Source organism: Euprymna scolopes, chromosome 19 (genome assembly GCF_053919585.1).
Source record: "Euprymna scolopes isolate OS-2025 chromosome 19, ASM5391958v1, whole genome shotgun sequence".
Lineage (NCBI taxonomy): Eukaryota > Metazoa > Mollusca > Cephalopoda > Sepiida > Sepiolidae > Euprymna > Euprymna scolopes.
In genome coordinates this window covers 116,725,445-116,741,178 of record NC_136500.1, presented here as the reverse complement: position 1 = coordinate 116,741,178, position 15,734 = coordinate 116,725,445, and the positions used below count along the sequence as shown (strand labels likewise).

At 26.1% G+C, this 15,734-nt stretch overlaps 1 protein-coding gene across 1 annotated transcript in view; it reads right to left on the bottom strand.

Moving 5' to 3' along the window:
- The window catches only part of LOC145240304 (uncharacterized), a 243,164-nt gene extending 228,358 nt beyond the window's left edge, over positions 1-14,806 (bottom strand). The window contains exons 1-2 of the mRNA XM_080103886.1: positions 14,665-14,806; positions 4,078-4,659 (exon numbers count right to left, since the gene is read on the bottom strand). Of these exons, the coding sequence (XP_079960012.1) occupies positions 4,078-4,213 (136 nt within the window). The 5' untranslated portion in view covers positions 4,214-4,659; positions 14,665-14,806. The remainder of the gene's footprint in view (positions 1-4,077; positions 4,660-14,664) is intronic.
- Between the last annotated feature and the right edge of the window lie 928 nt (positions 14,807-15,734).

Here is a 15,734-nt window from a genome sequence, read left to right as displayed (position 1 = left end):
ATATATTTTCTTCACAAGATCGGTATTGTTTTGAAGCTCGAGCCTTCGGACGATAAATATCGAAAACTTGGCTAAAAACATTAATTCGTTCACCATTAACTGGGCACTTTTCTACAAGGAAGGGTCGCTTTTGTCGCCGATATTTTCAAAAGTCATTCCCTCTTTCGATTGTCTAGCCTTAATTTAAACCTCCGTCACTTCTGGTTTGGCAATGGGCGCAATATCAAAAACGTCACTCTTTTTTCATGTTCTTTTCCTCCTTTGCGGTACGGGTTCGAGCCTGTCTGCTTGCCTACTACCACTTTGTTGTTGTTGTTGTTGTTGTTGTTGTTGTTGTTGTTTTTGCTCAACACACAACTCCAAACACCCGGGCAACGCCGGGCACCTAGGCTAGTTGAATAATAATAAAAATAGGAATGGGTAGTTAATTAATGACATGTTCTTTTGTGAAACAATATGCAAATTAGTTAAACTTGCAACATTGGTTGCATACACGCGATGAGTATATCAGAAAGACACAGCCCTTTTTTTTTAATATCATATTAGCGGTTTAATCCTACGTGCAATACAACTGTGTAACTAGAGATTAGCGTGTTCATATCGTCAAAATGAGATTACATGTCACAACCCATCTTGATCATTTAAGGCTTAATATGAAGACAACGATGGTGGTCTCGTGATACGAAAAGAATTAACGGGTGAATCACCTTGGGAGATTCACTGGTTCTGCCCTGCGCGAGAATAATAGTTTTCTTTTAAAATAGTTTATCTAATCATGGCATTGTTAATTACTAATAATTAAATGTATGTACGCAAGGCACATATTTTTATCGTCAAGGGTGTGAGTTCCATCATAGAAACGTTGATTTAATTTGAATAAAATAAAATACGCATCAAGTGCGCTTGAAAGCCAAATCACAACGTAATATAAGGAAAATAAACAAATATTTTACTTGTTTGAAATTTATAACATAAATATATTTCGGAGCTATACTCCATCCTCAGTATGTTTTCTTTTTTTATCTTCTTCCTTGTCATGTTGTAAAGTTGGAGAAGGAAAAAAAACTTGCCGACATATTTTTACTTCTTTTGCGCATGCTCAAATTCATTTCTTTAAGTCGTTTAATATTAAATCTTCCTTGCCTATCTCAATAGCTACATCGGTTAGAGACGCGACTGGAGAGCTGGATGTTTTTATTTCGATTCTCAGCAATTACTGCCATCCATAGTTGTTGTCGTCTCACCACGTTTTGGCAAAGAAAAATGATTTGTATCTCAGTGGTTGTATTTTGAAATGTTGGAACTGTGCGTTGGCAAAGCGAGATTAACGTCAAGGGTGTGAGTTCCATTATAGAAACGTTGATCTAATTCGTATAAAATACAACTTTACAACATGGCAAGAAAGAAGAAGAGAAAAAAGGAAAAAAAAACATACTGAGGATGGAGTATAGCTCCGAAATATATTTATGTTATAAATTTCAAACATGTAAAATATTTGTTTATTTTCCTAATATTACGTTGTGATTTGGCTTTCAAGTGCACTTGATGTGTGTTATTTTATTACATATTTTTTAATGTAATTATTTCAGGTACATTATTCGGGTTGAAGAGAGAGGAAGAGAGAGAGAGAGAGAGGAAGAGTGAGAGAGGAAAAGAAAGAGAGAGAGAGATTACTACTGGCTATCTTGAAAGTTTTTATTTTAACACATGTATTACGTCTCGCTACTAAATGAAATCTGATTAGCTCCCAGCATGTGAATTAGTGATTGTTTTCGTCTTTCCGTTTTTAAGTTAATTTTGCACAGTTAAACGTTTCTATTCCCCTCTTCCAAGACCAGCTTAACATACAACACAGTCAACCACAGAATAAACTAAAACCTGTTTACCTTGTGCTGACCTTGAAAGTTCAAATGAAAATTTTAATACAGCAAAATCTTCTATATATATTATTCCTTAATTGGAATCAATTTTTGAGATGAGCATTATATATAGTAATTTATTTTTTATTTCGGACTATTATTCTCATCTTTATTAGTTGTTTTCATCTTTATTGGTTTTGTTTATTCACAACGTTTCGGCCAACTATTCCTCTGGCCTTCGTCATAAAGATGAGAATACTAGTCTGAAATAAAAATAAAGTAATATATATAATGCTCATCTCAAAAATGAATTCCAATTAAGGAATAATATATATACCAATCGGTACGGACCAGACCATGGGAGATCAGATAATAAATAAACGTGGATTTATAAGATCAAAGAATCCAACCTTTATCGCCCTTCGGGGCCCGTGGTGCAGTTGATAGAAACATTGAATCTCTATGGTTCCAGATGGACATTGTCTGAAGATAGCGGTTTCAATCCTATCCAAAGCGTGCCAGAGGTTTATTTGGCCAAACCCGTGGTGAGACAACAACTACGGATGGCACTGATTGCTGAGAATGCAGTTAGGAGATTCGAAGTTCCTATCCGTCGCGGTTACCACCTGACGAAGGCCAGAGGAATAGTTGGCCGAAACGTCGTGAAAAACAACAACCAATAAAGATGAAAACAACAACTAATAAAGATGAGAATAATAGTCCGAAATAAAAATAAATTAATATAGCAAAAACTTCATTTCAACAGCATAAATCGAAAGGGGCGATGAAACTCCCATCCTTACTAGTATGTCCGTGCAGTTAAAATAGGAGAGGGACTTTCTTCATTGACTCTACAAAATTCAGTACGAAGATTATGATCTTAGCCTTGTGATGCTAGGGGTTGGTTTTTGTTTATGAACAAAGGGAATTATCTTTTCGGAATCTGCACATAATTCTGAACGGAACCCTTTATTTAATCTACAGGGTAACATGTTCTTGTTCCGTCAGCCGTGACCGGGTAGAAGTATTAAGTAATTAGCAATTGTATTCTTAGTATCGTTTACACTGAGGATTTAACCCTCAATCAAAAAGAAAAGTGTCATTTAGAACTGAATTAATCAAGTACTTTATCCGTTACGCCACTGATCATTACGGATTTCTACATTGTTATGGCTGATGGAACGAGGGTGGATTAAGTAAAGAACTTCATTCGAAATTCCGTATAGAAATGATCTCGAATTTGACAAGACATACTTGAAGAAGGTCGTAGGTTGCGTTGGCCGAAACGTTGTGAAAATAACACTCAAGATAAGAACAGTAATCCAAATGATCCAAGTAATCTAAATTATCAATCGTTATCTAAAAAAGAAAATTTAGAAACATAAGCAGCCTTTCTTACATGTTTTGTCGAGAAAACTACTTTCGTTCGTGCAGGATTTGCATGTTTCTTCTTCCAATTTAAAAATTCAGCTCTCTCCATGGACATAACGTATCCTCCCATCATAATACATTTTTTTGGCGGAGTTGAACAACCATCACCCACCTGCGTAATTAACCACTAATTCACTAATTAACCAGATTATGAAAAAAAAAATGAAAAAAAAAATTATTATTTCGACATTTGAAAGGCGTGCTCACTTTTTAGTTACAACGTTCTGGTAAATCAGTCACCCATTTTGTAACCCATAAAAACGCGGGTATATCAAAACCATAGAAAGTAAAAAATGACATGAGCTTACCGCATTTGGAAGTCAGAAATATTTTTGTTTCTCAAAAAAAAAAAAAAAAAATAGAATGAACATGACTTTTTTTTTATTGTTTTTTTTTAATGAAAATAAAGTTTCGAGTTTTTTTGTTTTGTTTTTAACTTATTTAGTTTTTGTTATTGAAAAGTGAGTTTGTGGGTTTTTTCAATAATTCGTTTTTTATTTCACTAAGGTGTTATCGTTTATCAAGGCCCAAAGGCCACTTGAGGATAAAGGTTAATGAGTGTCATGTGACCCGTGAGATAACACTGTAATGGTGGAAATTGGATAGAAATTATTTAAGAGGACGGCTCAACGAGAACTTGTATACTTGAAAGCTCCCATGTCAGCCGAGAAGCAGTCCCACGGCATCATGTTCCATAAGTGGCAGTTTTAGAAAAGAAACTTTGCTCATAGAATTTTCGTTTTAGGCGCATATAGAGAGTATATTTTAAGGGAAATAAATGACTTACCTGATGCAATGGCGTCCTTTCTTCGCGAGACCATGTTACTCTCCGTGCTGCTTGGCCTCGATATGACTGGCTTGTCCCTTGGGACGAAAATCATTAAGCCATTCGAGGGATGTTGCGGCGCCATACTAGAAAACATGTTTGCTCCCCTCGCCGTTCGTTATCTCGATTAAACGAGGCTTAAAATCCGTGCTGGTTTTTCCGACATCACAACCGATTCTTGCTAAATCAACTCAAACAATATTCAATATCCTTTTTTTTGTCTGCAGTAAAAATCCAGGACTCCCAGAGATGAGGGGGGGGTATTCAGAATATTAAGATATTCGTAGAAGTAATGTACGTTGTCGTTATTATCCACAATATAAAACGAACAAAACTCATTAAGACAGTTTGGGATGAACAAGTATTTTTTTTTTCTGCTGGCATTCACCACATATCATTGCAGGTTTGTCATCCAAAAAGTTGAAAAGTGCGCGCCATTTTGAAAATGTCTTATTCGTGAACTGCTATCACAAAACGTTGATTGGAGTAGGGTTGAATTTCTCCATTTTTAAATGCTGATTTCATCTTGTTAGTAACATACATCTGCATAAAAAATGAAAAAGATGTTTAGATATAAAAAATGAAAAAGATGTTTAGATATAAAAAATGAAAAAGATGTTAAGATACAAAAAATAAAAAGATGTTTAGATATAAAAAATGAAAAAGATGTTTAGATATAAAAAATGAAAAAGATGTTTAGATATAGAAAATGAAAAAGATGTTTAGATATAGAAAATGAAAAAGATGTTTAGATATAAAAAATGAAAAAGATGTTTAGATATAAAAAATGAAAAAGATGTTTAGATATAGAAAATGAAAAAGATGTTTCGATATAAAAAATGAAAAAGATGTTTAGATATAAAAAATGAAAAAGATGTTTAGATATAAAAAATGAAAAAGATGTTTAGATATAAAAAATGAAAAAGATGTTTAGATATAAAAAATGAAAAAGATGTTTAGATATAGAAAATGAAAAAGATGTTTAGATATAAAAAATGAAAAAGATGTTTAGATATAAAAAATGAAAAAGATGTTTAGATATAAAAAATGAAAAAGATGTTTAGATATAAAAAATGAAAAAGATGTTTAGATATAAAAAATGAAAAAGATGTTTAGATATAAAAAATGAAAAAGATGTTTAGATATAAAAAATGAAAAAGATGTTTACATATAGAAAATGAAAAAGATGTTTAGATATAAAAAATAAAAAAAGATGTTTAGATATAGAAAATGAAAAAGATGTTTAGATATAGAAAATGAAAAAGATGATTAGATATAGAAAATGAAAAAGATGTTTAGATATAAAAAATGAAAAAGATGTTTAGATATAAAAAATGAAAAAGATGTTTAGATATAAAAAATGAAAAAGATGTTTAGGTATAAAAAATGAAAAAGATGTTTAGATATAGAAAATGAAAAAGATGTTTAGATATAGAAAATGAAAAAGATGTTTAGATATAAAAAATGAAAAAGATGTTTAGATATAAAAAATGAAAAAGATGTTTAGATATAAAAAATGAAAAAGATGTTTAGATATAAAAAATGAAAAAGATGTTTAGATATAAAAAATGAAAAAGATGTTTAGATATAAAAAATGAAAAAGATGTTTAGATATAAAAAATGAAAAAGATGTTTAGATATAAAAAATGAAAAAGATGTTTAGATATAAAAAATGAAAAAGATGTTTAGATATAGAAAATGAAAAAGATGTTTAGATATAAAAAAAGTAAAAAGATGTTTAGATATAAAAAATGAAAAAGATGTTTAGATATAAAAAATGAAAAAGATGTTTAGATATAGAAAATGAAAAAGATGTTTAGATATAAAAAATGAAAAAGATGTTTAGATATAGAAAATGGAAAAGATGTTTAGATATAAAAAATGAAAAAGATGTTTAGATATAGAAAATGAAAAAGATGTTTAGATATAGAAAATGAAAAAGATGATTAGATATAGAAAATGAAAAAGATGTTTAGATATAAAAAATGAAAAAGATGTTTAGATATAAAAAATGAAAAAGATGTTTAGATATAAAAAATGAAAAAGATGATTAGATATAGAAAATGAAAACGATGTTTAGATATAAAAAATGAAAAAGATGTTTAGATATAAAAAATGAAAAAAATGTTTAGATATAAAAAAATGAAAAAGATGTTTAGATATAAAAAATGAAAAAGATGTTTAGATATAAAAAATGAAAACGATGTTTAGATATAAAAAATGAAAAAGATGTTTGGATATAAAAAATGAAAAAGATGTTTAGATATAAAAAATGAAAAAGATGTTTAGATATAAAAAAATGAAAAAGATGTTTAGATATAAAAAATGAAAAAGATGTTTAGATATAAAAAATGAAAAAGATGTTTAGATATAGAAAATGAAAAAGATGTTTAGATATAAAAAATGAAAAAGATGTTTAGATATAGAAAATGAAAAAGATGTTTAGATATAGAAAATGAAAAAGATGTTTAGATATAAAAAATGAAAAAGATGTTTAGATATAAAAAATGAAAAAGATGTTTAGATATAAAAAATGAAAAAGATGTTTAGATATAAAAAATGAAAAAGATGTTTAGATATAGAAAATGAAAAAGATGTTTAGATATAAAAAATGAAAAAGATGTTTAGATATAGAAAATGAAAAAGATGTTTAGATATAAAAAATGAAAAAGATGTTTAGATATAAAAAATGAAAAAGATGTTTAGATATAAAAAATGAAAAAGATGTTTAGATATAAAAAATGAAAAAGATGTTTAGATATAAAAAAAGTAAAAAGATGTTTAGATATAAAAAATGAAAAAGATGTTTAGATATAAAAAATGAAAAAGATGTTTAGATATAGAAAATGAAAAAGATGTTTAGATATAAAAAATGAAAAAAATGTTTAGATATAGAAAATGGAAAAGATGTTTAGATATAAAAAATGAAAAAGATGTTTAGATATAGAAAATGAAAAAGATGTTTAGATATAGAAAATGAAAAAGATGATTAGATATAGAAAATGAAAAAGATGTTTAGATATAAAAAATGAAAAAGATGTTTAGATATAAAAAATGAAAAAGATGTTTAGATATAAAAAATGAAATAGATGTTTAGATATAAAAAATGAAAAAGATGATTAGATATAGAAAATGAAAACGATGTTTAGATATAAAAAATGAAAAAGATGTTTAGATATAAAAAATGAAAAAGATGTTTAGATATAAAAAATGAAAAAGATGTTTAGATATAAAAAATGAAAAAAATGTTTAGATATAAAAAAATAAAAAAGATGTTTAGATATAAAAAATGAAAAAGATGTTTAGATATAAAAAATGAAAAAGATGTTTAGATATAAAAAATGAAAAAGATGTTTGGATATAAAAAATGAAAAAGATGTTTAGATATAAAAAATGAAAAAGATGTTTAGATATAAAAAAATGAAAAAGATGTTTAGATATAAAAAATGAAAAAGATGTTTAGATATAAAAAATGAAAAAGATGATTAGATATAGAAAATGAAAACGATGTTTAGATATAAAAAATGAAAAAGATGTTTAGATATAAAAAATGAAAAAGATGTTTAGATATAAAAAATGAAAAAGATGTTTAGATATAAAAAATGAAAAAAATGTTTAGATATAAAAAAATGAAAAAGATGTTTAGATATAAAAAATGAAAAAGATGTTTAGATATAAAAAATGAAAAAGATGTTTAGATATAAAAAATGAAAAAGATGTTTAGATATAAAAAATGAAAAAGATGTTTGGATATAAAAAATGAAAAAGATGTTTAGATATAAAAAATGAAAAAGATGTTTAGATATAAAAAAATGAAAAAGATGTTTAGATATAAAAAATGAAAAAGATGTTTAGATATAAAAAATAGAAAAGGATGTTTAGATATAGAAAATGAAAAAGATGTTTAGATATAGAAAATGAAAAAGATGTTTAGATATAAAAAATGAAAAAGATGTTTAGATATAAAAAATGAAAAAGATGTTTAGATATAAAAAATGAAAAAGATGTTTAGATATAAAAAATGAAAAAAATGTTTAGATATAAAAAAATGAAAAAGATGTTAAGATATAAAAAATGAAAAAGATGTTTAGATATAAAAAATGAAAAAGATGTTTAGATATAAAAAATGAAAAAGATGTTTGGATATAAAAAATGAAAAAGATGTTTAGATATAAAAAATGAAAAAGATGTTTAGATATAAAAAAATGAAAAAGATGTTTAGATATAAAAAATGAAAAAGATGTTTAGATATAAAAAATGAAAAAGATGTTTAGATATAGAAAATGAAAAAGATGTTTAGATATAAAAAATGAAAAAGATGTTTAGATATAGAAAATGATAAAGATGTTTAGATATAGAAAATGAAAAAGATGTTTAGATATAAAAAATGAAAAAGATGTTTAGATATAAAAAATGAAAAAGATGTTTAGATATAAAAAATGAAAAAGATGTTTAGATATAAAAAATGAAAAAGATGTTTAGATATAGAAAATGAAAAAGATGTTTAGATATAAAAAATGAAAAAGATGTTTAGATATAGAAAATGAAAAAGATGTTTAGATATAAAAAATGAAAAAGATGTTTAGATATAAAAAATGAAAAAGATGTTTAGATATAAAAAATGAAAAAGATGTTTAGATATAAAAAATGAAAAAGATGTTTAGATATAAAAAAAGTAAAAAGATGTTTAGATATAAAAAATGAAAAAGATGTTTAGATATAAAAAATGAAAAAGATGTTTAGATATAGAAAATGAAAAAGATGTTTAGATATAAAAAATGAAAAAAATGTTTAGATATAGAAAATGGAAAAGATGTTTAGATATAAAAAATGAAAAAGATGTTTAGATATAGAAAATGAAAAAGATGTTTAGATATAGAAAATGAAAAAGATGATTAGATATAGAAAATGAAAAAGATGTTTAGATATAAAAAATGAAAAAGATGTTTAGATATAAAAAATGAAAAAGATGTTTAGATATAAAAAATGAAAAAGATGTTTAGATATAAAAAATGAAAAAGATGATTAGATATAGAAAATGAAAACGATGTTTAGATATAAAAAATGAAAAAGATGTTTAGATATAAAAAATGAAAAAGATGTTTAGATATAAAAAATGAAAAAGATGTTTAGATATAAAAAATGAAAAAAATGTTTAGATATAAAAAAATGAAAAAGATGTTTAGATATAAAAAATGAAAAAGATGTTTAGATATAAAAAATGAAAAAGATGTTTAGATATAAAAAATGAAAAAGATGTTTAGATATAAAAAATGAAAAAGATGTTTGGATATAAAAAATGAAAAAGATGTTTAGATATAAAAAATGAAAAAGATGTTTAGATATAAAAAAATGAAAAAGATGTTTAGATATAAAAAATGAAAAAGATGTTTAGATATAAAAAATGAAAAAGATGATTAGATATAGAAAATGAAAACGATGTTTAGATATAAAAAATGAAAAAGATGTTTAGATATAAAAAATGAAAAAGATGTTTAGATATAAAAAATGAAAAAGATGTTTAGATATAAAAAATGAAAAAAATGTTTAGATATAAAAAAATGAAAAAGATGTTTAGATATAAAAAATGAAAAAGATGTTTAGATATAAAAAATGAAAAAGATGTTTAGATATAAAAAATGAAAAAGATGTTTGGATATAAAAAATGAAAAAGATGTTTAGATATAAAAAATGAAAAAGATGTTTAGATATAAAAAAATGAAAAAGATGTTTAGATATAAAAAATGAAAAAGATGTTTAGATATAAAAAATAGAAAAGGATGTTTAGATATAGAAAATGAAAAAGATGTTTAGATATAAAAAATGAAAAAGATGTTTAGATATAGAAAATGAAAAAGATGTTTAGATATAGAAAATGAAAAAGATGTTTAGATATAAAAAATGAAAAAGATGTTTAGATATAAAAAATGAAAAAGATGTTTAGATATAAAAAATGAAAAAGATGTTTAGATATAAAAAATGAAAAAGATGTTTAGATATAAAAAATGAAAAAGATGTTTAGATATAAAAAATGAAAAAGATGTTTAGATATAAAAAATGAAAAAGATGTTTAGATATAAAAAATGAAAAAGATGTTTAGATATAAAAAATGAAAAAGATGTTTAGATATAGAAAATGAAAAAAATGTTTAGATATAAAAAAAGTAAAAAGATGTTTAGATATAAAAAATGAAAAAGATGTTTAGATATAAAAAATGAAAAAGGTGTTTAGATATAGAAAATGAAAAAGATGTTTAGATATAAAAAATGAAAAAGATGTTTAGATATAGAAAATGGAACAGATGTTTAGATATAAAAAATGAAAAAGATGTTTAGATATAGAAAATGAAAAAGATGTTTAGATATAGAAAATGAAAAAGATGATTAGATATAGAAAATGAAAAAGATGTTTAGATATAAAAAATGAAAAAGATGTTTAGATATAAAAAATGAAAAAGATGTTTAGATATAAAAAATGAAAAAGATGTTTAGATATAAAAAATGAAAAAGATGATCAGATATAGAAAATGAAAACGATGTTTAGATATAAAAAATGAAAAAGATGTTTAGATATAAAAAATGAAAAAGATGTTTAGATATAAAAAATGAAAAAGATGTTTAGATATATAAAATGAAAAAAATGTTTAGATATTAAAAAATGAAAAAGATGTTTAGATATAAAAAATGAAAAAGATGTTTAGATATAAAAAATGAAAAAGATGTTTAGATATAAAAAATGAAAAAGATGTTTGGATATAAAAAATGAAAAAGATGTTTAGATATAAAAAATGAAAAAGATGTTTAGATATAAAAAAATGAAAAAGATGTTTAGATATAAAAAATGAAAAAGATGTTTAGATATAAAAAATGAAAAAGATGTTTAGATATAGAAAATGAAAAAGATGTTTAGATATAAAAAATGAAAAAGATGTTTAGATATAAAAAATGAAAAAGATGTTTAGATATAGAAAATGAAAAAGATGTTTAGATATAAAAAATGAAAAAGATGTTCAGATATAAAAAATGAAAAAGATGTTTAGATATAAAAAATGAAAAAGATGTTTAGATATAAAAAATGAAAAAGATGTTTAGATATAGAAAATGAAAAAGATGTTTAGATATAAAAAATGAAAAAGATGTTCAGATATAAAAAATGAAAAAGATGTTTAGATATAAAAAATGAAAAAGATGTTTAGATAAAAATGTAAGATTCATAGGTAATGTCACTAAATAGGGTTTGTGGGTGATATGAAAAAAATAAATCTGTGTAGATATTAATGATGTTTCTTATATTAAACGATATTACATGAAGAGTCATTTCGAGTTAATTTATTTTAACCATCTAAACTCGAGTAATGAACGATGAAAATATGTAAACATTGAATTATTGTAAGGAAACCAATGCTACCTTTTTGGCAATATTATAAGTTCCTAATCTCAGCAACTATTGATCAGAATTTAACAAATGAAGGCTCGTTGGAAAGCTAATGGTCTGGATTGTGTAGTGGACTATGTGACATTTGCCCTTAATTTTGCATGTTACGGGCATCATCCAGAGTTTATTTTTAGAACATTTTTTTACAAAATGTTTCAATCATAGTCACTTGTTATCTTAGTTTTGCATATGAATTACAAAATATCTTATATTTCCCCAAAATCTCCTGATGGAAGGGAGACTAAAACTTGCTGCTATGGTTTCAAATGAGTTGAAATAACAGCCAGGGGAGACTTGATTCCAAATATGTTTTCATGTTATATCTCCTCTGCTTTGTTTTTTATACATCAAGTAAATTTCACAGTGTATAAGGATTATTTGATACTGGAGATATTCATAATCGTACCTTATTTCCAAAAGAGGAGAAGATATCACATATGAGAAATATTTGGAATCAAGTCTCCCCTTATTATTTCAGATCATTTTAAACCATAGCAGCAAGTTTTTGTCTTCCCTCCATCAAGGCTAGAGGTTTGAGGGAAATATATATATATATATATATATATATATATAATTATTTTTTCACTATAATAATTAAGCACCTACAGACACTAGTGTTTCATCTTTTTGAGAATATCCAGTCCAGGGTGTCACGATTAATACCAGTCGAACGATTCGAACTCGGCAACACAAGACATCTCTGGCTCGATTAGTAAAGACCGTATCCATTCGGCTAGCATTAACCGCGTGAAATAACGTTGAATTTAAACATTTTTAAGTTTAAATGTTCTTTACGTCAGTCAGACTGAAATCTAATCGTTATATGATGATCTATGCATATATATATATATATATATATATATATATATATATATATATATATATATATATATATATATATATATATATATATACACACTGGTAGTCAAGTTGAATATTGAAATGCTCATGGGACGAAATTACATGAAAGTTTGCAGGCTTTTGAAGATATAATACTATTCTATGGTTTAAATTATGATAATTATTAAAAAAAAAAGAACCTATATTTTCACACCATTAAAATATGCCGAAATTTCCTGACAGGCCAGTTTCAGTTTTGCTGCTTTGGGATGAATTTGGCTTACAGTTTTTTTTGTTTTTTGTTGTTTTATTTTTGGCTTGGTTGTCTCCACTGTGGCCTTGCCAGACCACTAATATATATATATATATATATATATATATATATATATATATATATATATATATATATATATATATATATATATATATACTAGCAAAAACAGTCTACAGAAAATGGACACTGATTTATGAAAGTATGATAGGTTATGAAAAGGAAGGGTTGTAAAGAGATAGCTTCGAATTTGGAGGTATCAAAACCAAAGCAAAATATGATGAAAGTAAAAATAAAATAGATAAACCCAATAATTTATTATACCATACCTTTTCACATTGAAACACTTCTCACAATATTCGGTAATCTCCAAAAATACCGTTATGGCTTACAACATGGCCGCCAGAAGAGTCAACAAAAAACTGCGAATAAAATATATAAAACTCGTAATTTCTGTTTTTAAAGTGGGTTGTCAATTTTCTTTATGAAATATACTTCCAAAATAAACTATTACAGTCGTTTAAAACATAATAGAAGTATTATTTTTTATTTTTTTAAAACAATGTTTACAAAATGTCTACGCACGTTCGTAGACATTTTGTAAACATTGTTTTTAAAAAATAAAAAATAATACTTCTATTATGTTTTAAACGACTGTAATAGTTTATTTTGGAAGTATATTTCATAAAGAAAATTGACAACCCACTTTAAAAACAGAAATTACGAGTTTTATATATTTTATTCGCAGTTTTTTGTTGACTCTTCTGGCGGCCATGTTGTAAGCCCTAACGGTATTTTTGGAGATTGCCCAATATTCTGTGGATCTATATTAAAAAAACCTTGTTAAACTTTGTGACATATTTCCGTTTTATGGAGGTCAGGCGCGAACGAACACCCCATAATTATTATTATACCATATTTCTTCAAACTGAAACATAATTATCAAAATATACTTACGCAGATAGATATGAAAAGTCTTTATTAAGGTTTGTGCCTATTTCCATTCTATGGAGGCCAGGCGCGAACGCAGACCCCACAATTTTATTATACCATCCCTATTTAAGTTAAAACATACTTATCAAAGTATTCTTATGTACATCTATATCAAAAACACTTGACAACTTTTTTTTTTAATTTTTTAACTTTTTATTTCCATACTTTGTGGACCAGGCGCGAACGCAAACCCCACAATTTTAATGAACCACGGTTCTGCCAGATGAAACATACCCATTCCTGTGTCTGGATACATCTTCTATCATTATATGTACCTATTTACTATGCCTCCCCACGGGACAGAGTTAGACACCAGGGTCGTTTTTTAATGTGGAGAAAAGGTACAAAAATAAAAATTGTCTCAGTCGTGAAGGATTTCTCCTCCACCGAAAGAGAACAAGAAATAGAAGTGCAGCATCTGAAGAACAGATACTACACTTTGATCTTGTCCCGAAGGCCAAGTAATCTATCATTATATGTAATCAGTTTTTTAAAATAGTCAACCATATAGGAGCCTATTCGTGACCAGACACACACACACACATTCAGCTTTATATATATATATATATATATATATATATATATATATATATATATATAATGGCAGTAGAGTTTAGTTTCCTAGAAGTACATCCAATAAAACAACATGTCTACCAAAAGGTGCTCAATGAGTAAACAGAGCAGGTATATAAAATGTATTTATACAAACATTGCTGGCTTCATATGTGCATACATGTTTCTGTAATCACCCGTTATTGGGAAGATTATATCTTCAGGCCAAGAATTACCTTTGAAGGTTTTCAAGTGTAATTCTTGGCCTGAATCTAAATATATATATATATATATATATATATATATATATATATATATATATATATATATATATATCGAGAGAGAGAGAGAGAGAGAGAGAGAGAGAGAGAAACAGAGAGAGAGAGACAGACGGACAGACGGACAGACCGACAGACAGACAGAAAAACAAAGAAAGTTAAGAACTTCAACGTACTTACGCGAGGCGTTCCAAAAGTAATGTGTGTTATTTTTTATTCCGCCCGAATGGATCAGAAGGGATTTTAAATTCCGTTGTTATGATTACTGAACTTATAAATTCATGACCTGAAAGTTTTATCTTTATGTTGCGGATATTGATGGTGTGGGACTCTAAAAAACAAAAACAAAAAAAAAAGCATCCTCTGTCATTGTTGAGATACGTCATTGAATTCTTGGCAAAAGTGAATTAAGAATAGCGGTGACAATGTAGAAAAATTAATTAGCAGAAAAGTTCCCGTTTTAATAGTATCACTACTGTCATTGTAGGTCTTCGCGTTGGTTTTACTTAAAAAATAGGAGGCTTTGCTTTTGAAACGACCCTCGTACGTCATTACACAACTGCTAATAAATGGATTTCTTATTGAACCAATGTTTACTATTTTATTGTCAATCTGGCGTTTTAAAACGACACACTTAGACTTAGACTTAGACTTTAGATAACGTGAAACGATTTTCTCAGCACGGACCGTTGGGCTGTTTATGAACTGTGTGTAAGTTAAAATATTTGTTCTAGTTTCAAACAAACAAAAAAGAAAACCAGCTATTGTTCCCCAATGGATTTCATAAACTAAAAATATCGCTTAACATATCTGTAAAGTAATTTTTCATACGAGTATGAATTGTCAGTAATCAGATAGAAAACATCTACAAAACATTCATCATTTTCTTCTTTTTTTTTTTTTTTTTTACTCGTAAATTTTCCCGGAATTCATTTTTTTTTTTCTTGGGCCAGAACATTAAAGTTAACCTTTTTTCCTGATATTTCGTAAACATCATCATGATTCATATTTTTGGTAAAAATGAGTAATCACACACACACACACACACACACACACACACACACACACACACACACACACACACACACACACACATATATATATGAATAACAAACACAAATCTAGAATATAAACCTCTAAATATAAATGTTTAAATGTATGTATGTATGTCTGTATGTATGTATGCCTAACATGACAGAGGCGACATATTTTCACGAGATCGGTATCGTTTTTAAGAGCGACCCTTCGGA